Source organism: Mesoplodon mirus, assembly GCF_964341445.2.
Source record: "Mesoplodon mirus genome assembly, chromosome: 1".
Taxonomy (NCBI): Eukaryota; Metazoa; Chordata; class Mammalia; order Artiodactyla; family Ziphiidae; genus Mesoplodon; species Mesoplodon mirus.
This window is the reverse complement of record NC_138976.1, coordinates 71,739,798-71,766,418: the sequence shown is the minus strand read 5'-3', so window position 1 is coordinate 71,766,418 and position 26,621 is coordinate 71,739,798. Positions and strand designations below refer to the sequence as shown.

The following is a 26,621-nucleotide window of genomic DNA, read 5'->3' as shown; positions in this document are numbered from 1 at the left end:
CTCTGTTTTTAAAATTTCTCTCCACTTCAACTGCCCCCACCCTCACCCCCGCTTCAGAAACTGGTTTACATATCAGTAACGAGTACAGGAATGAGTTGCAGTTTTTAAACAATACGCAAAGTGGAGTACAACACTTGGTCCGAACACCTCCTGGCCCCTAGGAACCACCGTTTACTGCGTAGGAAACTCCAGACAACAAGTATTTAATACTACATGACCCTCAGTGCCGTTGAGGGTAAACTGGCAGCACTGAAAGGCTTCAGAAAAATAAGTTTTAAACGAGAAACCATTCCAGACCCATACCCTCCTCCCAGGCCCCAGGACGCACCTCCCGCGGCCACGCCTTCCAATCCGGAAATGACGTAACAAGTGGAGTACGTCTTTTTCCGCCGTCCGCCGGTGGCGCGGCACAGGCTGGCGCCGGGTGTGCGTCGGCGTCGCGGCCGGCAGAGGGATTCTGGGTAACGGCCCCAGCCGGCTGGGGCGGTAGGCTCCGCGCAGTAGCTTACGGTCACGCGAAGTCTGTTAGCAGTGGGGATTGTAGGGCCGGGGGCAGCCGGACATGGAGCAGCCGTGGCCGCCGCCAGGACCTTGGAGCCTCCCTCGGGCAGAAGGTGAGCCTGAGGAAGAGAGTGACTTGGACGTGTCCCTCGGTTCTCCTCGCTACCCGCAGCTGCCGGGAGGCGGCACCCAGGTGAGAAGGGGCCCGTGTTCTGCGGGGGGATGGGGAGGAGCCGTCACCAGGCCCCCAGAGCCCTCTGTCTCTGCGACCCTCTTCTGTGCCCTGTTCTGAGCCCCCACCTCCCCCTTCCCCCGCCCCCGACCCCCAACCTCGGACGTCCGGAGCCTGAAGCCATCCCATCACTTTGTAGCATCTACTGAGGTTTTCGGAGAGGGTCTGGCCATATAGCCCCAACTTTCACCTCCACGCACACCTTTTCACCTTGGCTAATTCCTCACCCTTGGAAGAAGTTTCTCCCCTCTACCCCTCTTCTGACGGTACCCAGATTGGGGACAGCTCACTCTATAACATTGACCCTTTGTCCTCTTGTGCCTGCTCTTATCCGAGCACTTTATTCTTTTGAAGGCACTAATATTTGTGCACAGTTGATGGGAACAGTGAATGGTTATATTTCAGTAATTCACTGAGCTCCTGACATAAAGATTTCAGATCCAGTTTATTTCACTGACTTTTGACATCTGAGCAAATTCTGTAAACCTTGCTATTGATGCTGGCGTAAATCTCTCCCATTCGCGTGACCATTTTCCCCTTACGTTTCTGATTTTAGTTTTGCTTCACACCATTCTTCAGTAAAAATATATAGGCACACGTTTGCCTTTTCCTTCAGACTTCTTCCTCAGATTCCTGCTGCTACTTGTGGTTTTCAGCCCAGCCTTCTTTCCTCTGAAACTTATCCAAATGTGATATACTGCCACTTAGGATTTTCCTGGTCCTATCTTAGGGAGTGCTTAGGTACTCATATTACTTTGTCCCGGTTCTTCTCCTAACCTGAGTGTTTTCGAAGTATATTTCAGGATCACGGACTAAACACTAATATGTTCAATGAAATGGATTATAGGTATTTGCCTTCTAGGCTTCTTGCAAAATGGGGTCCCCCAGGGCTTAACTGAATTAAAACAGTTTTTCTCTAGACTCATCTTGCTAGCTGTTAATGAAAGTGAGTGATTTAAATTGTTTGCCAATAAGTGTAGGGTCATCGATCCTATGCCCAGCTCACAGGGTTGGTTGGCTGCACAGAGAAAATGCTGTTTCATAACCACAGACTGTACTTCGGCCAGCCAGTCACTGGGAAAGTACAAGGCATTTTTTTAGGAGGACAGAATGAGAGTTGATAGGTTGGTAGTCACCCACTAATTATGGATCACTGGTGTCATCTTTATATACAAAATGTGTTATATAAGCACATAATGAATGTGTTATAGAGATAGAAAAAGAATGAATAGCAGCTGCCATTGTCAGTTTTGAAGGAGTATAAAGAGGATAGAAAGGTCTCAAGAATTTCACTGCATTGTGGTTGAATCTAAAGAGTAACCTAAGAGAAACTGAATTTTAAAAATAGCTGTATATTAATTTATAAGCTTATTTAGCTGAAAGGAATTTTAGAAATGATTAGGCTTAAATCCTACATTAAAAGTGATTTCCCTGAGGCCATGTAGCTAGGCAGTGGCAGAATTAAAACTAGAATCCACTTCTGACACCTAGTACAGTGTTTTTTCCCACCTACTGTACTGCCCATCCTGTGATGTAATGTAAAATTTTATTTGGCTGAAACTAACTTTGAATGGTTCTAAGATTTGCAAAATGATTTCTAATCCTAAGTTAGTTCATGTGTTTATAACAAAGCTACTTGTCTTGCTGGATTTAAGTTTTAGAACTTAAGTTTTTCTTTTGGAATATTTGGAAAGAATAAAATATTTAATTCAGTTTATAAACATTTTATAATCTTTATAAAAACAGCCTTGGTGTAATTTTACCAAATATAGGGAACCTAACTATATTAATGTCATATATGATGTATAGTTCTGAGATCCAATTAAATACAGTTTGGAACTTAGAGATCCTGTTTGGGAATTTTTTTAATGTAAAGTTACATTAGTAGACCTTAATGCTAACAGTTCCTTTTTCAAATCTTTGTTTATTAAAATATAATCAATCATCTCAATACATGTTGGATAGTTTACTCAAATGCCAAACATAGTCTGTGCAGAAGAATATAAACATAAATCATTTTTAGAATTTAGAAATAAGATTTCTGTGTTTGATTTGAGAGGTGATTTGAGAATTTGTTCACGCATAATTTGACAAGGCAAGATATTTCCATTTGTCCTTACCTTTCTTAGTATTTCTTTGTCTTTTCTTACAAAATAAATTTTATATCTTCATTTTTCTCCTCTTCCTAGTCCCTTCTTATGCATAGCTAGTCTGCAGTTATTCTTAACCCTATTCTAAGGTAGCAAAAAGTAAAAATAAATACCTTGCTTGGTTGGTTAGGACCAAGTGGTATCTGGGCTCCAAACCTGCTAAACAAGTAAAACATCTGAATAGCAAGTGTCCACATTCCCTCCAATAGAAATCTAAGTTTGCCTGAAGACTTAGCTAAAAAAGGAGCCTTGCATGCTACCTGCCTTAGAATTCCTTACAACCACTAGTCTGTTCCAAGAAGTTGAGTCGTTTATTCATCTAAGATTTATTGCATTCTAGCCCCTCAAGAAGCTGATAGTTAAACAAATAAGCACAGTATTGTGTGAAAACACCACTGTAGAAATATGCATAACTTGGGTGGAGAGGGACAGGGTAAGAGGGAAGGGACATGATGCTGGAATCTGGGATGGAGATAGGAGGTTTAGGGATGGGGGAGTTGCCACATTGAATGGGGTGGGGGGGAAGGGGATGTAAAGAATAAGCAAACAAGTAGAAGAGTGACTAGGACTGAGTCTAGAGAGATAATAGGAAGTGAGATCATGAGGGACCATGCCATGCCACAGAGTTTGTGCTTTATCCCAAGACTCTAAGAATGAGTAAAATTATCATATTTTTGTTTCTTGGAGAAATCACTCCAAGTCTAGAAGAGTAGAGAATGGCTTGAAATGAGAAAGACTGTATTTATATAACTAAAGTGTGAAATTACAAGGGCTTGAATAGTGATGGAGATAAGGGAATAGATTGGAGTAAAATTATTCTGAATACCTAGTTTGAAATTGATCTACATTTTGGCTAAGAAATCATAAAGAATGTGCCTTTAGCTTTTGTTTGATAGAACTGAGGAATATAAGGAATTAAACATCCATCACGATGCTTTACACGTGGTGGTTCAATAAACATTAAAAGGGGGCTTCCCTGGTGGCACAGTGGTTAAGAATCCACCTGCCAGTGCAGGGGACACAGGTTCGATCCCTGGTCTGGGAATATCCCACATGCCGCGGAGCAACTAAGCCCATGTGCCACAATTACTGAAGCCTGTGTACCCAGAGCCCATGCTCTGCAATAAGAGAAGCCACCGCGATGAGAAGCCCACGCACTGCAACGAAGAGTAGCCCCCGCTTGCCGCAACTAGAGAAAGCCTGTGTGCAGCAATGAAGACCCAATGCAGCCAAAAATAAATAAATAAAATAAGTTTATTTAAAAATTTTTTAAAATAAATGTTAAAACTAATTACTGTTGATTCTTAGTAGAACAGAGTCACCACCTAATGAAACTTAGACGCTTTTGCACAGCAAAGGAAACCATAAACAAGACGAAAAGACAGCCCTCAGAATGGGAGAAAATATTTGCAAATGAAGCAACTGACAAAGGATTAATCTCCAAAATTTACAAGCAACTCATGCAGCTCAATATCAAAAAAACAAACAACCCAATCCAAAAATGGGCAGAAGACCTAAATAGACATTTCTCCAAAGAAGATACACAGATTGCCAACAAACACATGAAAGAATGCTCAACATCATTAATCATTAGAGAAATGCAAATCAAAACTACAATGAGATATCATCTCACACTGGTCAGAATGGCCATCATCAAAAAATCTACAAACCATAAATGCTGGAGAGGGTGTGGAGAAAAGGGAACCCTCTTGCACTGTTGGTGGGAGTGTAAATTGATACAGCCACTATGGAGAACAGTATGGAGGTTCCTTAAAAAACTAAAAATAGAAGTACCATACGACCCAGCAATCCCACTACTGAGCATATACCTTTAGAAAACCATAATTCATAAAGGGTCATGTACCAAAATGTTCATTGCAGCTCTATTTACAATAGCCAGGACATGGAAGCAACCTAAGTGTCCATTGACAGATGAATGGATAAAGAAGATGTGGCACATATATACAATGGAATATTACTCAGCCATAAAAAGAAATGAAATTGAGTTATTTGTAGCGAGGTAGATGGACCTAGAGTCTGTCATACAGAGTGAAGTAAGTCAGAAAGAGAAAAACAAATACCGTATGCTAACACATATATATGGAATCTTAAAAAAAAAATGGTCATGAAGAACCTAGGGGCAAGACGGGAATAAAGACACAGACCTACTAGAGAATGGACTTGAGGGTACAGGGAGGGGGAAGGGTAAGCTGGGACAAAGTGAGAGTGGCATGGACATATATACACTACCAAACGTAAAATAGATAGCTAGTGGGAAGCATCTGCATAGCACAGGGAAATCAGCTCAGTGCTTTGTGGCCACCTAGAGGGGTGGGAGGGAGGGAGACGCAAGAGGGAAGAGATACGGGGACATATGTATATGTATAACTGATTCACTTTGTTATAAAGCAGAAACTAACACACCATTGTAAAGCAATTATACTCCAGTAAAGATGTTAAAAAAAAAAACAGAGTCACCAGGGTGGACCAGTGACTTTTTTTTTAAACAACTTTGTCTGTTTTGATTAGGATTAAGTTAAAGGTTATCTATCTGATGTAGTCAGTTTTAAATAAAAATTTCCAATAATAACAACTCAGATTACCAAGGATTGGGATAACACAGAAAGAAAATAGAAACCAAGAAGTGATTACTTCTAAATAAAAGCTTCTTTGAGTGAAGAATTTGCAAAACAAAACTCTATAAAGGTCTGCTTTTCGGCATGTTGAGTGATAAGATGATGAACTAGATTTAAGCTTTTGTTCTCATTATTCTGTTTCAGGATTATGAAGACTATAAATCAAATGTTTGTTGAGGCCCAGGCGTATGCAGGACACCGTGCTAGTTGCCAGGCTTTTTGTTGCTGTTAGTTGTCAGGGGAGAGGCACAAATTAACAAAGAAGCTTAGCGTCTAGTTGATGAAACAAGGTCTATAATATAAAACTCTTAACTGCAAACACAGAAGGCTGGATACCTATGTACCAAAAACATTGTACAGAAATCCTTGACTGATAGAAATTTGAACTGTGCTACATAAACGTACCTGTTCTGTTGCCTTCTTCATTTCTTAAAAATACTGTTTTGTTTTTTAATCCAGATGTATAGTCATGGAATTGAAATGGCTTGCCAAAAGCAGAAAGAGTTTGTGAAGAGCTCTGTGGCATGCAAATGGAATCTCGCTGAAGCTCAGCAGAAACTTGGTAGCTTAGCACTGCATAACTCTGAGTCCTTGGATCAGGAACATGCCAAAGCACAAACAGCAGTATCAGAACTGAGGCAACGGGAAGAAGAATGGCGGCAGAAAGAAGAGGCTTTAGTACAAAGAGAGAGAATGTGTCTGTGGAACATGGATGCCATTAGCAAGGATGTTTTTAATAAGGTACTCTCTTTTATTGGACCATAATGAAAGAAGGAAAGACTGAAGTGTTCGTACAAACCAGTTGTGCATATCTGTTAACAAAGCAACAGAATCCTGTAAACAGTATTCAGTGTTGACAGTTTAGGAAAAGTGATTGTTACAGAAATGTGTTATCCCCAGTAGTGTCTAATGTGGGTAGTCCTTAATCCAATTATATGGCTACAGCATAGCACACTGAATATAAGCATGGGTTCTGGAGTCAGACTGCCTCAAATCTCAACTTTGTCACAGGCTGGCTTTGTGACCTTGGGCAAATCACTTCTCTAAGGCTCAGTTTCATCAACTATAAAGAGTGGGTATGAAAACTAAGTAAGGTAACATCTTAAAAGCAGGCAGCATGGGGCCTGGTATGTGGTAAAGCTCAGATGTTAGCAGCGCTGTCTGATGTTGCTATGCTTATCAGCTTGCTTTCAATTTTGTAATACTAATGTACAGTTACTGGTTTTATCAAATAAAACAAAGTCTCTCACTGGTATTTACCACTATGTATTTAGTAAACCTCAGATAGTAATCTGGTCTTAGTGTTACAAGCATTATTGCTGAAAGGAGTAGTAAAATACTTTTGCCAAGTTAGTAGTTTATTAAGAGCAGTCTTCTGTTTCTCACTGGATTACATATATAGGCCTTATTCTTTGACTTTTGTATCTGAAAAAGAAGTGGGCAGTGAAATAAAGTCATTTTCATCTAATGTCTAAAGTAGTACTCTTTCTATTTCTACTAAACTTAACTCTCAAGACTCAGGTATGGACTGCTCATTCTTGTCTAGGTCCGCATTCAGTTTATCTTTAACCGTCATTATTCTCTAGACACAGTGTGTAACACTACTTGTTTCTGCTCTGGCATCCACTCTCAACACTCCCCCCCAAGCACCTTTAATTTCCTTTCCCTGGACTAGCTCTAGTCCTGCTACAGCAATAAGTAATACACACAGGTAAATGTCTAGTACCACTAGCCCTATCAGTACTTCTTTCTTTAATGGAGATAAATTGTAAGAGTACAACATGCTTCTTGTAAAAAACAAAAACATAAACCTGTAAAGTAGAATTGAAAGGCTTCCTTCATTTCCATTTCCCAGAGATGGCCACTGTTAACAATGAGGCATATCTTTCTAGACTTTTTCTGTGATTGTACTAATTTATATTTATATATTTTTCTTTCCCCTCAACAGAATAATTCTTTAACTGAATGATTTGCTATCTCTGTATATATTGTTCTAAGGGATGTGTCATCTTAAGTATTACTTTATTTCTGGTTTGCATTTATACTCCAAAACTATTTAAAATAATTTTTTTATTCCAGAGGGAATTGTCAAAATAATGTTTCTTTGTTTATAAAGTTAATGTCTCTTCTGTTAACACAGTGGTCACAAAGAAAATATTTTTCTTTTTTTTTTTTTTTTTTTTTTTTGGCGGTATGCGGGCCTCTCACTGTTGTGGCCTCTCCCGTTGCGGAGCACAGGCTCCGGACGCGCAGGCGCAGCGGCCATGGCTCACGGGCCCAGCCGCTCCGCGGCATGTGGCGTCTTACCTGACCGGGGCACGAACCCGTGTCCCCTGCATCGGCAGGCGGACCCTCAACCACTGTGCCACCAGGGAAGCCCCTGTCTCTTCTTTTAATTGTTATTTTTTAAAGTTGGATTCTAACATAGCCTACATTTATACCACAAATTAATTAGGACTCTCTTTATGTTCCAGTCATTTGCTCAAAATTGTACATTGATTTTGTGTGGGAGCTTGAGGCTTGAGAGGACTGGTCTAGGTCTGCGCTGTCCAACTTGATAGCCACTAGCCACATGTGCTATTGAGCACTTGAAATGTGGCTAGGCCGAATTGAGATGTGCTGTAAGTGTAAAATACACGCCAGATTCCGATGGCTTAGTACCAAAAAAAGTAAAATATTCCATTAATAATTTTTTTGTGTTGCTTACATGTTGAAATGATAATATGTTGGATATGTTGGGTTAAATAGATATGTTGTTAATTTCATCTGTTTCTTTTGCTTTTTAATGTGGCTGATAGGAAACTTTAAATTACATTTGTGGCTTGGATTATATTTCTATTGGACAGTGCCGGTCTAGATGGAGAATATATAAAGGAAAAAAATGCTTTTATTTTGAAATATATAAACTTGTGTGTTTCCTGATTGTAAACTGTCAGAGAGCTAGTTTTCAGTTTTCATTTTTGGCAGTGATGATCTCAAGGTTTAAACGTGATCACATAATGTTCTGAGAAATTGTTCTGCCAGTTTTTTTGGCCAGATAAAAACTTAATCTTCGTCTGTTTTATGACTTATTTAACTGAAAAGAAGCACTTCCTTAATAGAAATTTGTACTTGATTTCAGAATCAAACTGTTTAGCCTCTCCTAAGAACAGTTTACAGCAAAGGTCTGTTTTAGGTTTATGTCTTATCAAAAATTTTGTTGTAAATATACTCTATATGCTTTGAATTTCTGAATTTGTTTCCAGCAAGAACTCCAAAGATTACTGTAGAGTTGCAAATATTTAATGGAAATGAATAATGCAAAACATAAATTATGCATGTAAAGGATCTTTCTATACCTGCCTTTGATAGGGAAATTCAGTTTTACAGAAAGGTTAATTCATTTGTTTTTCTCTGTAGATTTTTTAAATAATTGTATAATTTTCTACATATATATCACTTTAAATAAGACTAATGAAACTTCATTACAAGAAAATTTTAATTTTTAATAGAGTTTTACAGATGAATTTAATGACATGAGTTTACTACATCACCTTTTTATAGTGTCTATAAGAAGGATTGCTAGGCATTCAATAAGTGAGAAAGAAAATCCAATTCAAATATAAAATCTGATTTTAACTTCAAAATTTTTTTCTTAGAGTTTTATTAATCAAGATAAAAGAAAAGAAACAGAAGATGAAGATAAATCAAAATCTTTTATGCAGAAACATGAGCAGAAAATCAGACATTTTGGTAAGTCTACTACTTGAGTTTCCTTCTTTTTTAATGTTTGGTATCATAAATATGTCTACAAAAGGTGGATTTATAAAATGGGGACCAAAAAGAAGACAAGTGACAAACTCCAGTTGCATAGCTGCTTCTGGCACAGTTGTATAGCTCTTGTTTTAGACTTTTTTTTGGTCGTAAAAAAATAGAGTGACAGTAAACTGAATTGTGAAGAAAAGCAAAATTCAATCTATTATTATATAATCCTACCATCTAAAACATGGTCTTTTTTACTACCTAGACTCTTTCCATTTCCCAACTAGTCTTTGCTTTTGTCTTTTTTCATCTTTGCTTCCTTTGTATCTGATTATTTTATGGTTGTAAGATTAGCATTCATTTTTTTCAGGTTTTGGATATGATGCTATACAATTTATGCAGATCCTTCAACTGTTATCAGATAAATAATAAGTAATAGAATATAATTTATAATAAATAATAAGTAATAGAAATACATATACAAAGAACTGAAAAATAGTTTTCTCTATTGGGGAAAAGCAGTGGGATGGGGGTTGATTTAAGTGAAGGCTTCCCAGAGGAGATAACATCTGAGTTAGATTATAAGGAACATGTAAGAGTTCTCCATGTAGATAAGGGAGGCAAGGCAACAGCATGTCCAAAGGCAGAGTCGGGAAACAGTATGCTGTGTTCTAAGAATTATAAGCAGTGACAATATTGCTGGAGTGAAAATGCTACTGGGAAGTATATATGTGTCAATTTAATAAACATAGTTTTTATTTGGAGTGTGTTAATAAGCTTTTTAAATGACATTTTGAGACCTTTTTCTTATTGGTATTTCTCTCCCAAAGTATTTAGAATTTCATTCATCCTTATGTCAGTACAACGAATACTACTTTAGATATTTTTCCTTTTTTTGCAGTTTATTCATAGAATTATTTCATAAAGTTTATTCATAAAATTTATTAATTTTTCTCATACTTTTAATTTATTTTAAAATAAATTTATTTGTTTTATTTATTTTTGGCTATGTTGGGTCTTCGTTTCCTCGCGTAGGCTTTCTCTAGTTGTGGCGACGGGGGGCTACTCTTCGTTGCAGTGTGTGGGCTTCTCATTATAGTGGCTTCTCTTGTTGAGGAGCATGGGCTCAAGGCACATGGTCTTCAGTAATTGTGGCTTGCGGGCTCTAGAGCACAGGCTCAATAGTTGTGGCGCACAGGCTTAGTTGCTCCATGGCATGTGGGATCTTCCTGGACTAGGGCTTGAACCTGTGTCCCCTGCATTGGCAGGCAGATTCTTAACCACTGCGCCACCAGGGAAGCCCTCATACTTTTTATTTTTAAAAAGTGAAATAAGTTATGTATTCTGTTTAATTCAAGAATAGTGTCTGAAGAAGTAAGCGAAGTTTATTTTTGCAAATATTATCATTCCAGTATTAGTTATAATAGAAAAAATGGATATACAGTCATCCCTTGGGTAGATATTAAAATCTTTAAATAAGCAGAGCCCTGAATTATAAGAATAAAAAGCAAAAATTTTATAAATGAATCTTAGTTGTGATAATTTGAGTTGCAGCTCCCACCTACAGTCCTTACTTCCCAGGCCTGCGTGTTCTGTAGGAAAAGGAGTACCATGTACTGATTACTTTTTCAGAGCATGATGCATCTGGTAGAATAGCATCCCTCAGGGTGCTTTCACACAGCTCGCATTCTGTAGGCTAATTGCTTTGGAGCCATGGGAAACCTAGTGCATGTAAAATAGTTCCCTCACTTTTGCTATAAACTGAGTGCTGTGGTCAGAAGGAATTTTATTGGGGAAAATATCCCTACCTCACTAGGTGTAGTAACCCACCTGGCACTATAATTATGTGGGTCTTCAATAAAACATTTCACTATTCTATAAAACCTACTGCTTCTGTGTAGTAATGTTCATAAGACCAGTGAATTTCATGAGCCTGTTGTCTTCATTTCTTTTGCTGTAAATTGAGTTTTGGGGTCAAGAAATAATGTGGTATGGGAAACATCTCATTTAGTAAGACCACAGATGCATTACTGGTAGAAGCATGGCAAAGAGGGAGGGCAATACCAGATCTCAAATGGTCTTGTTCAAGTGAGGAACCACTGGTCCCTCCAAAATGAAACGGGACCAAGATTATCAACCTATTACTTGATGGTTGGCTGGTCCTTCCAGATTGATAGTTGGCTGGCCTCTCCAATATTGAGATTTCAGCACTGGTTTCTGCTACTGGTAAATTAGGTATTCAGTGGCTAACCTGGAATACCCTTGATGAAGAGATCCCATGCTGTTGAATCTCTGCATAATCTCAAATCTACTACCATGACTCCTTAGTTTATAAAATATTGTACAAACAATCAGATGGCTGAGGAAATATGTGACTAATAAACAGTTGTTTTGCCATTGCATGAGTGGGCTTCCGTGTCTCATCCTGTAATGCTACCCAGAGCCTTACTGTCTTCAAAGCCAACCAGACCTAATAGCCGTTCCCAGATTCACATTGTGCCTGTTTCTTAGTTGAAATACACTTGACTTTTCACTTTGGGCAAGATATCCTACTTGCCGCAGCCCATTGGATCCCCAGAAATGTTACTAAAGTACTAGGCTCCCAAAATTTTCCTGTGTTTTTATTTCCCATTTTCTGGCATGTTTGTTTGTATCATACCGAGACAAATGGGATACCTACTCCTTCTTGCTCACCAAGTTCCATCAGAGTGCAGTAGACCAGTTTGCAGTCAGGTGGGATGATGAGATAGTCAAAGTCTCTGGGGACTAAATTATGGCACAGAGTTGATGGAGAGACCTGAGGCAAGACTGTGAAAGTTTAATATTGTCCCACCTGGGTGGAAGCAAATGTTTCTGGAGTTGTGTGCTTGTTGTAATAAAGGGGAAAAAGGCATTTGTCAGAATAATGACTACATTGATATAATCCTTTGAAGTAAACACATTTGGAATAGCAGCTGTGAATTAGAGCTTCTAGCTGGAGGCTTTCCAAACTTGGTTTGCATTCCAGACTCTTGGAAGACATGGGCCTAGAACATGGGAGGTTGTGAAGGGCTGCAAAGGCTTGACACTGTACTTTGTGGTCTCATGCGTACGTATATTCTTCAGACTTCCTCCTAACTTTCCCTTATGGTATTTTTTGATATTTTTTGACTGTCTTTCTTATATTGCTTTTATTACCCCTTGTAACTAGATGGAATTTACCATCTAATGATTAATGGTACAACCATGTCATGGAATATTGTGAAGTATTGATTTTTCCCCCATATTTATGTTTACTTATTAATTGAGTTAAATGTTTTATAAATATAAAATACCAATTTAGACATAGTCTGTTTTCTTTTAAACTTCACAGAACAGTTTTCTTCAAAGTCATATGCATTTTTGACATCACTGTCTTTATGATGATCAGAGCTTATTTTTGATGATCTATCACAGTTTTTCATGGCACATCATCTGTTCACTTCCAACCAAAGTTAGCTGTGATTCAGCATTTTTTTGAATCTGTGTGGGATGTTGCCACTGGAGATTTTGTTAAAAGCTGTAAATATTTGCATAGATACTATGTTACAATCAGTTGTGCTGTAGGTGGATATTCAGTCTCTTCAATGTAATCACTTACATATTGCTTTTCAAAAACACATCAGTATCCTGTTTTTGAAAAACATTTAATGAAAGTACTCTTAGAACAGAATGTGAAGTGAAATGAGTAGGAAATTAATATGTATGATATGATTCTAATTTTGTTTCTCTAAAAGTCATTAAAAAATAAGCCAGAGGGAAATACATCAGAATGTTAATATTGATTATCTCTTGTAAGCATTGTAGGTGGTTTTTATTTTCTGGATTTTTCAAATTCTTCACAATGAATATACTTTATTTTTATAATCTGAAAAAGAAATATTTTTAGAGTTTATCCTAAGAATTCAAAGATGGCTTAACATTAGAAGACTCATTAATGTGATTCACCATATTAACAGATTGCAATAGCATAAACACAGGACTTAGTGATAAGTTTGATATGGGAGGAATGGAAATATCAGAAGAATCTCTGAAATGCCTGATTGGGTGACATGGAACCTAGGAAGCAATGTAGATGGGCAGGGAGAGAAGAATGGGTTCAGTTTCAAGTAAGATGAGTTTATGTGCAGGCATGTAGGTAGAAATAGCTGTCTGGTGGTAGGTGATTGGGAATACAGGAGATCTGGAGCTCAGGATATATTGAAAAATAGGTCATATATCATTCATTAAGAAATTCACAACCTAGTTGGGAGGTTCTTGGTACACTGAGAAATTAAAATACTTAGTATAATTCAAAGGATTGAAATCTATCATTCTATCAGTATAATGCAAAAAGGAAAGGGAAATAAATAATGAAGTGTATTTGGGGACCATTTTAGGAATCAGGTGGAATATTGAGAGCTAAAGGGTGGATTGGGATTTAGACGTTCACCAGAAAAAAATATATGGGTGAAGATACATAATTAAAATATTTTAATTTGTCAAAGTAAGGTTTTTCAAGCATTCAGAGAAGTTGGTTGGCTAGTTTAAATGACTAGATTATCCTTAACCAAAAGATTAGCTTAGGGCTTCCCTGGTGGCGCAGTGGTTGAGAGTCTGCCTGTCGACGCAGGGGACACGGGTTCGTGCCCTGGTCCGGGAAGATCCCACATGGCGCGGAGCGGCTAGGCCCGTGAGCCATGGCCACTGAGCCTGCGCATCTGGAGCCTGTGCTCTGCAACGTGAGAGGCCCACGTACTGCAAAAAAAAAAAAAAAAAAAAAAAGATTAGCTTAATATTTGATGGATGAATGAATGAATGAATTGTTCATATTGTGTTAATAATACCTAGTATTTATCAGGTGTTTACTTTCTGTCAGGTACTGTTTTTTTTGTTTGTTTTTTTTTTTGTTTTTTTTTTTAAGAAGATGTTGGGGGTAGGAGTTTATTTATTTATTTATTTTTGCTGTGTTGGGTCTTCATTTCTGTGCGAGGGCTCTCTCTAGCTGTGGCAAGCGGGGGCCACTCCATCGCAGTGCGCGGGCCTCTCACTACCGCGGCCTCTCGTTGCGGAGCACAGGCTCCAGACGCGCAGGCTCAGTAGTTGTGGCTCACGGGCCTAGTTGCTCCGCGGCATGTGGGATCCTCCCAGCCCAGGGCTCGAACCCGTGTTCCCTGCATTAGCAGGCAGATTCTCAACCACTGCGCCACCAGGGAAGCCCCTCAGGTACTGTTTTAAGTGCTTTACATGTATTAACTCCTTTAGTCCTCACAAAAATCCTATGAGTTAGATGCTATTTTTAGCCCTCTTTTACACATGGGAAAATGTAGGCATAGAGGTATAATAGAACTTGCCCAAGGTGTGGTAAGGCCAATACTTGAACCTAGGCAGTTTAGTCCTCGAGTCATCATGTTAGATTGTGTTACTCTCCATTTGATTTTAAGTTTCTTTATAAATTCCAAAGTAATATGTGTACTTTCTGGTATGTTCTGTTCCACTAAGCCATTGATTCTCTTGATATATTTTGTTCATAAAATTCCACACTCTTCCCACAGAGGTCTTAATGGACTACCTGTAATGTAACTTCTCAATTTCATAATAATTTAGTATGCATTTTTGAAATCAAGTATTGACAGTTATTTTTCAGGTAAAGAAAAGCTATGGTGGGCCTCCCTGGTGGCGCAGTGGTTGAGAGTCCGCCTGCCGATGCAGGGGATACGGGTTCGTGCCCCGGTCTGGGAGGATCCCATATGCCGCGGAGCGGCTGGGCCCGTGAGCCATGGCCGCTGGGCCTGCGCATCCGGAGCCTGTGCTCCGCAACGGGGGAGGCCACAACAGTGAGAGGCCCGCATACCGCAAAAAAAAAAAAAAAAAAGAAAAGCTATGGTCATCCTCAAGTGTTAATTTTGTCTCAGTTATTAAGTAGATAGTTTAAAACCTTTAACGTTTAGTGACACCCTTCTTCATGGCCCCTACAAGTGTCACTAACCCTTTTGTAAATTATCTTTCCTGCAAAAGAAACCAGAATGGGTAGGAATTTGGTGCCTGAGTAAGTCACAATGCTGCCCATGGAGAAGTAAACGGAGAAGCAGTGATCTTTCTGAATGGTTGATAGAGTTGAAAATATTCCCTCTTCAGAAGTGTAACAAAGCTAAGGCAAAATTGCTTTATAGGATTTTATGGCTTCAGGTATGAGAAATAGAATTATGCTTTCTTTAGATCTGACCCACAGAAATTATTAATTAGATTCTTTAACTATATAATTTGAGAAGTAGTTTAAAGTAACTTAAATAATCATAGTTTCTCAGAATTTAAAATGACCTAGTCACTGTATCCAAAGTGTTGGGGAAATAACTCTATAAAGCTTGTAAAACTCTTTATGAGAAAATGCTAAAATGCTTTTTTCCAATTTTTTTAATGAGGAAAAAAATCATTATTTTTAATTAATTTCCATGTGTTGCTGTGTATTTCTCAGTAAGACATTTGTCCTCAGTTTTGTTTTCACTTGTGTTCTGATATGGAACTTCAGAAGTTCATTTTGTGTCTAGAGGAAAGATATATTGCCAAACTATTGAGATAGCCTTATAAAATTTCCATGATGACTCAATAACTTTCTTGGTTGGATGAGTCTAAATAAAGCTCAACACTTTGCTGGTTCTGTTAATTACTTGGGTGGTATCAACTTTTTGACCAAATTTCTTAACTAATTTGGGTAAAGATGACAGTACACCTTTAGTAGTATTTGGACTGGTTTGGTATTTTGAAGCAAAATGGCAGCTGTTTTCTTTTTTTTTTTTTTTTTTTTTTTTTTTTTGCGGTACGCGGGCCTCTCACTGTTGTGGCCTCTCCCATTGCGGAGCACAGGCTCCGGACGCGCAGGCTCAGCGGCCATGGCTCACGGGCCCAGCCGCTCCGCGGCATGTGGGATTTTCCCGGACCGGGGCACGAACCCGTGTCCCCTGCATCGGCAGGCGGACTCTCAACCACTGCGCCACCAGGGAAACCCCAGCTGTTTTCAAATATGCTTAACTAATTTTAAAAAGATTTTGTTTTCTATGTATAAACAGTCATCATGACTAAATGGTTAACATGACTAAAATGGTTAAAGTATAGTTACTATTATAACACTTACTGGATTGGTTTCCCATGCTGTTGACATTTTACCATATTATCTTAGACATATTTTAATAAATTAGAAGAAATGTAGTTTTTCTGAATCTTTTATTAAGTCTTTGCTCAGTGTAGTTTCTTGAGGTTTTGCTTTCTTATGCATCTAACAGAAAAATTTGTATTCTCTGAATAAATAATATTGAATCTCCTGAAATTATCTGTACTTACTTTAGCCTAGAATGACCAGCGGTCTCTATTTGCCTGGGACTTCGGGCATTCCCCAGATGTAGAACTTACGGCTTTAAACCAATCACCCTACTTTAGCCTGACATTATTTGAAATAAAGTTTTCTATGAATTTTGAAAGCTATTTCCAATATGCTGGGTATTGCTTTATTATTGCTCTTTATTTGCTCTTTTACCATAACATACTGCTATGGTAATGTGAGTTGTCTTTAAAGAGAATGATTTTAAAATACCATTTCTTTGCTTACAAGAGGAAAGTATTTGACATTCATGGTTTAATTCTTTTTTTTTTTACAGGTATGTTAAGTCGATGGGATGATAGTCAGAGATTTTTGTCTGACCATCCATACCTTGTATGTGAAGAAACTGCTAAATATCTTATTTTATGGTGTTTTCATCTAGAAGCTGAACAGGTATCAAGTGAAACTTGAATTTCTGGGAACCTTAGTGGAATTCTGATTTACTTTTTTGTTTTGCTTTTTCCGTTACTTTAAATGAAAGTAGGAAGGTCATTAAATGAATTTATAATTTTGTTTTGTTTTCACATATACTTGAGCTTACTGTTGGAATTTTTTTTAGTTATTTCAGTTAGCATAGGGAAACTTGTTTCCAATGTGCTTTCCCTGCCTGCCTGCCCCCTCACCTCTCGTTCCCATGTATTGATACTATAAACCTTTTTCTTTTTTAACCTATTTAAAAATCATATTTTAAAAATCCAAATAGTAATCACAATATTAAATATATTTCTTATAATTTTAATCTGTTACTTTCAGAAAGGAGCTCTGATGGAACAAATAGCACATCAAGCAGTTGTAATGCAGTTTATTATGGAAATGGCCAAAAACTGTAATGTGGATCCAAGAGGATGTTTTCGCTTATTTTTCCAGAAAGCCAAAGTAAGTAGCTATTTGGTATTGTTAAATGGGAAGGTTAGGTTTTTAGCTGAGACCTCTTTTGTCCATACACATCAATGGAAGCCATCCAACCAGGATGCCACAGGCTAAGTTCTGTAGATTTTATAAGGAAAAGAAAAATTATATTGCTGTTTTCATGCTAATATAGATTTAAAGGAGCTATATAAGAAGCTATACTATACAGCATGTATGTGAAATTGAGAGCCATTCACATGAATGTATGTATTCAGGAAAATTAGAGGAATGGTTAAAAAAAAAACCTGTAGTACACAGAATATTATGCAGCCATCAAAATTTTATTTATGAAAAATTTTTAATCTGAGAAAATGCTTTGCTATAAAGTCAAAAGAAGTGATACATCTTTATATATACAGGATGATGTCAGCTATATTAAAGAAAAATAGGTATGTCTAGAAAGATTAAATAACATTTCACACTCACTAAATTTACTAATTTAAATTATTACTATAATTTAAAAATTTTATAAGAAGTAGAGCAATAAGAATTCACATGCACTGACTGTAGGAGTATAAACTGGTATAACCACTTTGGAAAATTTCCTTGTAAAGTTGAACAAGACAAGTGCTTACAGCCAGAAATTCTCCTAGGTATATACCCTAGAGAAAAACATCTCAACATGTGGTTCAGGGACACTTGAGGGTTTTCAAGACCCTTTCCATTAGTCCTGAGTCAAAACTATTTTCATAATAATACTAAGATGTTATTTGCCATTTTCACTCTCATTCTCTCATCAGTGTACAGCATAGATTGATACAGAAGCAGATGTGTGAATACAGCTATCTTCTGTTAAGCCTTCTCACTGAATTGTTTGTTTTGGAAATATAGTTTTTTTAAAAAAATATGTTATAAATGTTAACATGTAATGAGTTTGTTATTATATTTCAGTTAATATTTATTTAATTCCTCAGTTTTAATTTCTAACACATAAGTATTGATAGATATAGCCCACGTAAATAGGAACTCTTTAGGTTCCTCAATAATTTTCAAGAGTATGAGGGAGTCCTGAGACTATAAAGTTTGAGAACTGCTGCCCTAGAGACACTCATGTATGTGCTTAATAGAATTGTTCATAATAGCAAAAAGTCTGGGAACAGCCCAAATGTCTGTCAACAGTAGAATGAATAAATTGTGGTATATTCATTTGGTAATATACTAATCAGCATTGGCATGGATAAAAAGACATGCATTGGCATGGATAAAAAGACAAGAAAGCAAAAAAAAAAAAAACAAGTCTTAGAATGATATCTGGTATCATTTTTTTTTTTTGCGATACACGGGCCTCTCACTGCTGTGGCCTCTCCCATTGCGGAGCACAGGCTCCAGATGCGCAGGCTCAGCGGCCATGGCTCACTGGCCCAGCCGCTCCGCGGCATGTGGGATCTTCCCGGACCGGGGCACGAACCCGTGTCCCTTGCATCGGCAGACGGACTCTCAACCACTGCGCCACCAGGGAAGCCCGATATCTGGTATCATTTTTAAAATTTTATATTTTTTATAAAGTTCAAAAACAAGCAGAACTAAATATATTGTTGACGGATACATAAATTTTAAGCAGTAAAACTGAAGAGGCAAAGGAGTGATTAGGACAAGTTAAAATAGTAACCTCAGAGAGATGGAATGCTCTTTGAAACTCATCTCTAAGATACTACTAATGATCTATTTCCTAATTTTTGTGGGTACATAGTGGGATTTTTGCCCAATAAATTGTACATAAATATTTTACATGCTCTTTTTTGCATATATGATACATTTTAGCATACACAATTAGAAGTTAGAAGGAAATATACCAAAAGTTTAATCTTGATTATACTTGGGTCATAGAATTATAAGTGATTTCCATTTTCTTTTTCGTATACTACAGTGAACATATTTCCTTTTATAAACAGAGAAAAACATTGTATTTTTAAAATAAAAAAAATTAGTGTGGCAGTAGTCCTACCTTCTACTTCTACTGTTAAAATAGGAAAATTTCCTAAAACAGTAGTTTTTTTTTTTTTTTTTTTTTTTGCGGTATGCGGGCCTCTCACTGTTGTGGCCTCTCCCGTTGCGGAGCACAGGCTCCGGATGCACAGGCTCAGCGGCCATGGCTCACGGGCCCAGCCGCTCTGCGGCATATGGGATCCTCCCGGACCGGGGCACGAACCCGTATCCCCTGCATCGGCAGGCGGACTCTCAACCACTGCGCCACCAGGGAGGCCCCTAAAACAGTAGTTTTAATGAGTAAACAATTTTTAAAAAAAATAAACTTATTTATTTATTTATTTATTTTTGGCTGCGTTGGGTCTTCGTCACTGCGCGTGGGCTTTCTCTAGTCGCAGTGAGAGGGGGCTACTCTTCGTTGTGGTGCATGGGCTTCTCGTTGCGGTGGCTTCTCTTGTTGCAGAGTACAGGCTCTAGGTGCACAGGCTTCAGTAGTTGCAGCATGCAGGCTCAGTAGTTGTGGCTCACGAGCTCTAGAGTGCAGGCTCAGTAGTTGTGGCACCCGGGCTTAGTTGCTCCGCGGCATGTGGGATCTTCCCAGACCAGGGCTCAAACCTGTGTCCCTTGCAGTGGCTGGCAGATTCTTAACCACTACACCACCAGGGAAGCCCTTAATGAGTAAACGATTGAGTTGGTATTTTAGTTAGGCTTCTGATAACTATTCTAAATTTTCACTTGACACATAGGCATTAAAAAAAAAAACATACTTTCTTTTTCATCTTACATTAATGGACATGTTTGAACTAGTGCTTAGTAAGATAATGGAACATAGTCAAACTATATGCATCCTTTGAAATTTACTTTGACAAAATAGACCTGAACAGCTCTGCAGTCTTAGATCTTAACATTGTGTTCTTTTTTTTTTTTTTGGTGGTATGCGGGCCTCTCACTGTTGTGGCCTCTCCCATTGCGGAGCACAGGCTCCAGACGTGCAGGCTCAGCGGCCATGGCTCACGGGCCCAGCCGCTCTGCGGCACGTGGGATCTTCCCGGACCAGGGCACGAACCTGTGTCCCCTGCATCGGCAGGCGAACTCTCAACCACTGCGCCACCAAGGAAGCCCAACATTGTGTTCTTAATAATTTTTTTTTAATTAAGGAATAACTTTCATGAGGTGCTTGCTTTGTGCCAGGTATTATTCTAGGCACTTTACATGGATTAACTCATTAAATCCTCATAACATTTTATAAGGATTTTTATTCCTTTTTTACAAATGAGGAAATTAGCATAGAGAAACTGAGCAAGTGACCCATAGGTTGCTTAATAAAACAAAAATCAATCAAGTCTCTCTAGATCTAAATCCCTAGGCCTTAGGCATGAAGTAAGGTCAGCAGTTGTGTCACTTGATTCCTAACGGTTTGCTACATAACCATTTCAGAAGGATTACTTTTGGATATGAAGGCTAACATTGCATGTGTGTATACGAGTACCATATATTGACTAAAGTGAAATGCTATAATAGAATTAAGGAAATGATTCCTAAATTCTTAAAAAGATAGAATGGCAGCACAGAACATTGTCTGCATTATTTGTATATATAGTGATGCTAGTAACTAATCCATAGGTTTTAATCCAGTTACACAATGTAAACTACATTAAAGAAAAAAATTGCACGGCAGACAAATGGGCCCATTGATATTCAGGAATGAGACTTCGACAAAATCTCTTCTACCACTTGAACTTAAATTCTATGATCTATTGTGTAGGATGTGCTCTGTGTCATTTTTTAATCTGCAAAGGAAACGTTTATAATTGGAGGCTACTGCCAAAAGGATATTTTGCATTAAGAATTTTGCTTATATTATATACATCTTGGGAGAGAATTTCCTTCCCTCAACATAACTCATTGTACTTTTTTCTTTCCATAATCTTGAAAAGAAGGTACCTCCTTAACTAAAACACTAAGGTATTTTCACAATGAAGTTGAATGTTGAGTTTAATTGGTTTTCATGGCTTTTACAAATAGGGATTTTAGGGTCAGGGAATTACTAATAACAGGTAATAGTGTTCTCTTATTAATTGGTGGAGAATTAGAAGGTTTAAAGAATATCCCTTGGCTGTTGCTTGGCAGTGGGAAGAGGAGAGGAGAACGTGAGGGGTTAAATGAGGAGTATTTTGGATCCTGTCAAGAATATAGATAAATCAAGAGAAATACAGAGGAAGCCTACCTTCTTTCATTTTATTAGTGTGTATTTGTAAAGAGGGGTTGTTTCTTATTAGTCTGTTTTATTTTGCTGAAGCAGAGGGAAATGGAACAAACCAATCTTTAATATTCATATAAAACAGGCAGTTTTCAGAAATCTGACAGAGATCTTGGTAGTTTCTACATTTAAACTATTCACCTCATCTTTACTTCTTCCACTTCAGGCCTAATATATGCTTGCTAGAGTTTACTGTGTGGTCTGGAAGTCTTGAAAAACACAGTCTTTATTTTTTGTGTTTTCTAGGCAGAGAAAGAAGGTTATTTTGAAGCATTCAAAAATGAACTTGAAGCTTTCAAGTCAAGAGTAAGACTTTATTCTCAATCACCAAGTTTCCAACCTATGACAGTTCAGAATAATGTTCCCCATTCTGGTGTTGGATCCTTACCACAGGTAAGTTGGAAAAGTAAATATTTATTTTATAAATGTATTAGTTTACATAATTTTTGTTCTTTTGGACTTCTCTTTCTTCTTATACATTATATATGTGTGGTCATTTTAAATGTTCTTGCCTCAAAAGATAACTCTGAGTTTCATCTCATGCCATGTTTTGGCATTAAATCTTGTTCATCTCTTAGGTATTTAGAGAGATACCAAATTCCACTCCTTTAAAGAAGGGATGAGGACCACCTAAGCATTCTTAAGGGCAAGTGTTACCTATTGATCATCTCAGTTATAAACTTCTCAAGATAGCTCCTGAGGAACATCTCATTCTAAGTAGAACTATACTGTTAAGAATTTATTGAGATGAATTAGCTTCAAAGCATATGTCCAAGTAGCAACCAAGGTGATCTGGTGCATGAGTTTAGTAGTATTATCTTTTTGAATGTTGGTGTTGCCTACCAGATGTAACATTTTACTACAAATTAATGTAACTTATGCTAAGCTGTTCTTTATGGTAATATTGGCCAACTCTTTGAGCCCCTTGGAAATCTGCTATTAGAATAAGATAAAACCATGTCACTAGTGTGAAAGAATTTATGTCAAAGAGGAGGTTGGACCACTGGTCTGCCTGATTCTACTTAGGATTACAGTTTTAAGTTATTAAAAGTTACTGCCCATTTTGGTTCTAGTAACATTTAAATTGAACCAGTCATCTCTCATTTTCTCATTTTCAGGCCCTAAGATTTTAGGAACAGCTTTAGCCAGTTTAGCCTGTTGCCTACACAGTGAAAGGGAAGTCTCACTCAAAAGGCAATGTGAGGGCTTCCCTGGTGGCACAGTGGTTGGGAGTCCGCCTGCCGATGCAGGGGACACGGGTTCGTGCCCCGGTCCGGGAAGATCCCACATGCCACGGAGTGGCTGGGCCCGTGAGCCATGGCCGCTGAGCCTGCGCGTCTGGAGCCTGTGCTCCACAACGGGAGAGGCCACAACAGTGAGAGGCCCGCGTACCGAAAAAAAAAAAAAAAAAGGCAATGTGACGAGAGCCCTGTATTTATTTTTAAATCTCAGAGTGGTGGAAATTGAGATTTTCAGTATCTTGACCTTATGTATCTATAATTTCACTATTCTGGTTATATGTATTGTAGGCCAAAGGGACAATTTAAGGAAAGCAATTGATATATATTCAACTCAGCCAAAGATATTATTTTCAAGGATAGAAATAATTAAGGTCCGATTTTTAAATAATTAGTAATGTTAACCCTTAGTTAGACATGTAAGCAATATTCCCTCTCAATTTGTCCTACACATTACCTCTTAATGCTGTTTAAATAAAATGATAATTTTCTCTTCAGTTCTGTGAGAAATAGCCCATAGGGATGCAGTCTTTCCAAAGGAATTTTATGACTAAGTCTCTGTAAGTTCAACGTATAAACCTCCTAAAACTAAGGTGTTACATAATGAATGCAGAGGAAAAAAGACTTTTGAAGGATGTTGTTGATTCTAAACGTAAGAGGGAAAAGATTTCAACTAGATCCACAGAAGCACTGTTATTTGAGAGAAGGATAAGATAATAGATAGGATAAGATGAGAGACAACCTGAGGGACTATGTTGTCAACTGAGAGATTTGGAAGAAGAGCTTACCATAACAATAACATCCCATTTTTATTATATCAGTCTATAAATTGCAAAATACTTTTACATGGTGTCTCACTTAATATTCTCAAAAACCCTGTGACACGTTTTCATTCATTTTATGGATGAATAAACTGAAGCTCCTGGAGGTTAAGTAATTTACCTGAAGTCAGTACATTAAGTGATTGAGCTAATATGCTAATCCTGGATTTCTGTTCTACTCCATTGCTCATTCATTCTCCTACATCAGGGGTCCTCAACTCCCAGGCCATTGACCGGTCCGTGGCCTGTTAGGAACCGGGCCACACAGCAGGAGGTGAGCGGCGGGCAAGCGAAGCTTCATCTGCTGCTCCCCGTTGGCTTGTATTACCACCTGAACCATCCCCCCACCCCCACCCCGGGCCAGTGGAAAAATTGTCTTTCACAAAACCGGTCCCTCGTGCCAAAAAGGTTGGGGACCACTGACCTACATCATAGACTATTGTTGAATCATATGCTAGAAATAGGACAAGACACTCAGTTGTGTGTGCTTTTGGGAAGAACTGGTCTCTGGGACAAGAAATGTGTTGAGTATGTTATTAGATGAGAATATAGGGTAATCAGTGGAATTTAAGTGTACATTAGGTTAGGTATATTGATTGCTTTTTGTTTTTTTAAGTCTCCTCATGATGATGTCTTCAGTCCTTAAGGAGGTGGGTAGATGAATTCTAGAGAATCTCTTTAGCCAGTTCTAATACTCAAAATTCTCCATGAAAATCTGGAGCCTAGTCTTAATAGAGAGTAATTGTAAGCTCTGTTCTGAAGGCCTTTGGAATTGGGCCTGGATGGTCAGAAAAGATCTTAGCACTCTGTTTCTTTGGAAAATGGGATAATGTAACAAGATTATTAATAATTTTTTATAAAACTTAAATTTGGATAACACTTTAGCTTTTAATCTCTTTTTTAAATTGACAACAGTCTCATGAAATAAGCCAAATACCATTATCCTTAGCTTTGAGAGAACTAAACCAAGGCCTCTTGGACAGAGATATAAGTAACAGTTATCTTAGGCTTATCCTGTATACTAGCTTTTAATGTTATTAAATTTTGATGAATTATTTTCTCTTTGAGGATGGCATTATACTAAGTGGAAAAGGCAGGGTTAGAACTGAGGTCCAAAGTTATTTTAGTGTTCTAGACCTCAGTCAGTTATTTGTGCCACTTCCTTCATAAAAACCTGATTGAGAATAATCCAACTAACTTCTGGCTTACTTTTCGACTTTTACAATAAAAGAATCACAAAGTATTGTACTTTATTAAGGAGACCTTTTGAAAACCCTGAGACCTTTTGAAAACCCTGCCTCCCTTTGGTATGGGCAGGTTTAAGATATCTATGCCCTGTGTGGACTATTTTCCTCATTGATGTTTATTAAATAAAATAAACAGATGAAAGTAGGTGACCCATAATAAAACTCTAAGTATGAGCAGATATTCAGAACAACTGATAAAACTGAATTCTTGGGGAAGAATTTCCTAAAGTCCTAGGTCTTAAGGGCTTATGTCTCTATTCATGATGCTTTAATAATAATGGGTTTATTTTTGCATTTATTGAATAAGGTTTTCTGTTCCTAGTTTTAGAAATGAACAAATTAGAATATTTTTGAGTTCTTCTGTTTAAAAAATAAACAAAACCTAAATTAAACTGTTCTTTTGTTTTCAACTTTTTAAATACAAGTCTAAGTACCTTTCAAAAGATTAACAATTTCTCACTTGGGTTTGTTTTAACCTTTGAGAAACCAAAATAGACTCTGAAGATAGCTATAATATTTACTTAGTAAATATATTTTTTCCTTATTCAGGTGTTTTTGTAATTTTAGTATTTACTGTTATAATTAGTAATCTTCATAATACATATAATACATTGCTGACTTAAAGCCATGTTTATCTTTTAAATTATCAATAACTATGTATATATAATCATATGGAAGATATAGTCTTATATGATTAAATAATTAAAATTATACAGTTTTGTTAAACAGAGGAAGAAGGTAGTGTTTATTACATTTCTGTTTTTCACATACATCATTCTCTCTTTATCACATCTCTTTGGATTAAGTGGTAATAATCTATTTAATTTTTTTCTTTATCTTCTTGGGTTTCAACCCAAGTCTGACTTCAAAGTCCGTCTTTTTTCCTGTTCTGCTATACTGCAGAGAAATAGAGAATGCAAAACTGAATATGCAACTGCATATACTGGCATAAAACTTATTATCATTCATTCATTCTTTTTTCTTTTCAGAATCCAGATTATCTTCAGTATTCTATCAATACAGCTCTCTGCAGTTTAAACTCAGTGGTACATAAAGATGATGATGAACCCAAAATGATGGACACTGTATAATTTGGTTAAGACTGCTGAAGCCAAGTGCTATTTTGTTACAAGAAAGGAAGAACTTGGCTATTTTCTTGACACTTTTATGGGTGCTGCACTTTATTTTTGTTCGGTTTTTGATGGGAGGGAAAACAGAGTACTGAAACGTTTTGTAAAATTTTTTTCATGTGCTGCTAGGTTTTGTTGTTTTGTTTTTTTTTCTGAAGAGAGGAGTGGTACCATATGTTGCAAGAAGTCAAACTGGACATTTTTTTGGTTTTTTTAGCTACTAAATTTGCCTTTAATCTTATTGTTCTCAACTTTGGAATCAAAGTATGAAAATCTGCACAAATGCAATGTTTACAAGAACTGGTTGATTCTAGGAGGCATCTGCTACAGTCTTTTTATATGGATGTGTACATGTCCTACTCTACAAAAATGATTAAAGATAAAAATGTACTTGTATCCTATTGCTAATTTAGCTGTCAAATCTGGTGTTTCATCATATTAAAAGCAATAAATCAGTA

At 37.5% G+C, this 26,621-nt stretch overlaps 1 protein-coding gene across 3 annotated transcripts; it reads left to right on the top strand.

The window, feature by feature from the left end:
- The first annotated feature begins 428 nt into the window (after positions 1–428).
- On the top strand, positions 429–26,621 carry CDC37L1 (cell division cycle 37 like 1, HSP90 cochaperone). 3 transcript variants are annotated; one of them, XM_082612541.1, is made up of 7 exons: positions 433–694; positions 5,979–6,260; positions 9,158–9,251; positions 16,910–17,025; positions 17,386–17,508; positions 21,974–22,120; positions 26,023–26,621. In XM_082612541.1, exons 1-7 carry the CDS (start codon positions 563–565, stop codon positions 26,122–26,124), a joined length of 996 nt encoding a protein of 331 aa, XP_082468667.1. In that variant the 5' UTR covers positions 433–562; the 3' UTR covers positions 26,125–26,621. The 3 variants fall into 3 exon arrangements, with proteins under 3 accessions (XP_082468666.1, XP_082468667.1, XP_082468668.1); XM_082612540.1 differs by lacking the exon at positions 26,023–26,621 and having other exon boundaries at positions 429–694; positions 21,974–22,723; XM_082612542.1 differs by lacking the exon at positions 5,979–6,260.

Bases quoted from the DNA above. Each gene is read 5' to 3' on its own strand.
- CDC37L1 (XM_082612540.1), top strand. From the start codon at position 563: ATGGAGCAGCCGTGGCCGCCGCCAGGACCTTGGAGCCTCCCTCGGGCA. The intron at 9,252-16,909 runs GTAAGTCTACTA...TTTTTTTTACAG, and splicing joins GCAGAAAATCAGACATTTTG to GTATGTTAAGTCGATGGGAT. The intron at 17,509-21,973 runs GTAAGTAGCTAT...TGTGTTTTCTAG, and splicing joins TATTTTTCCAGAAAGCCAAA to GCAGAGAAAGAAGGTTATTT.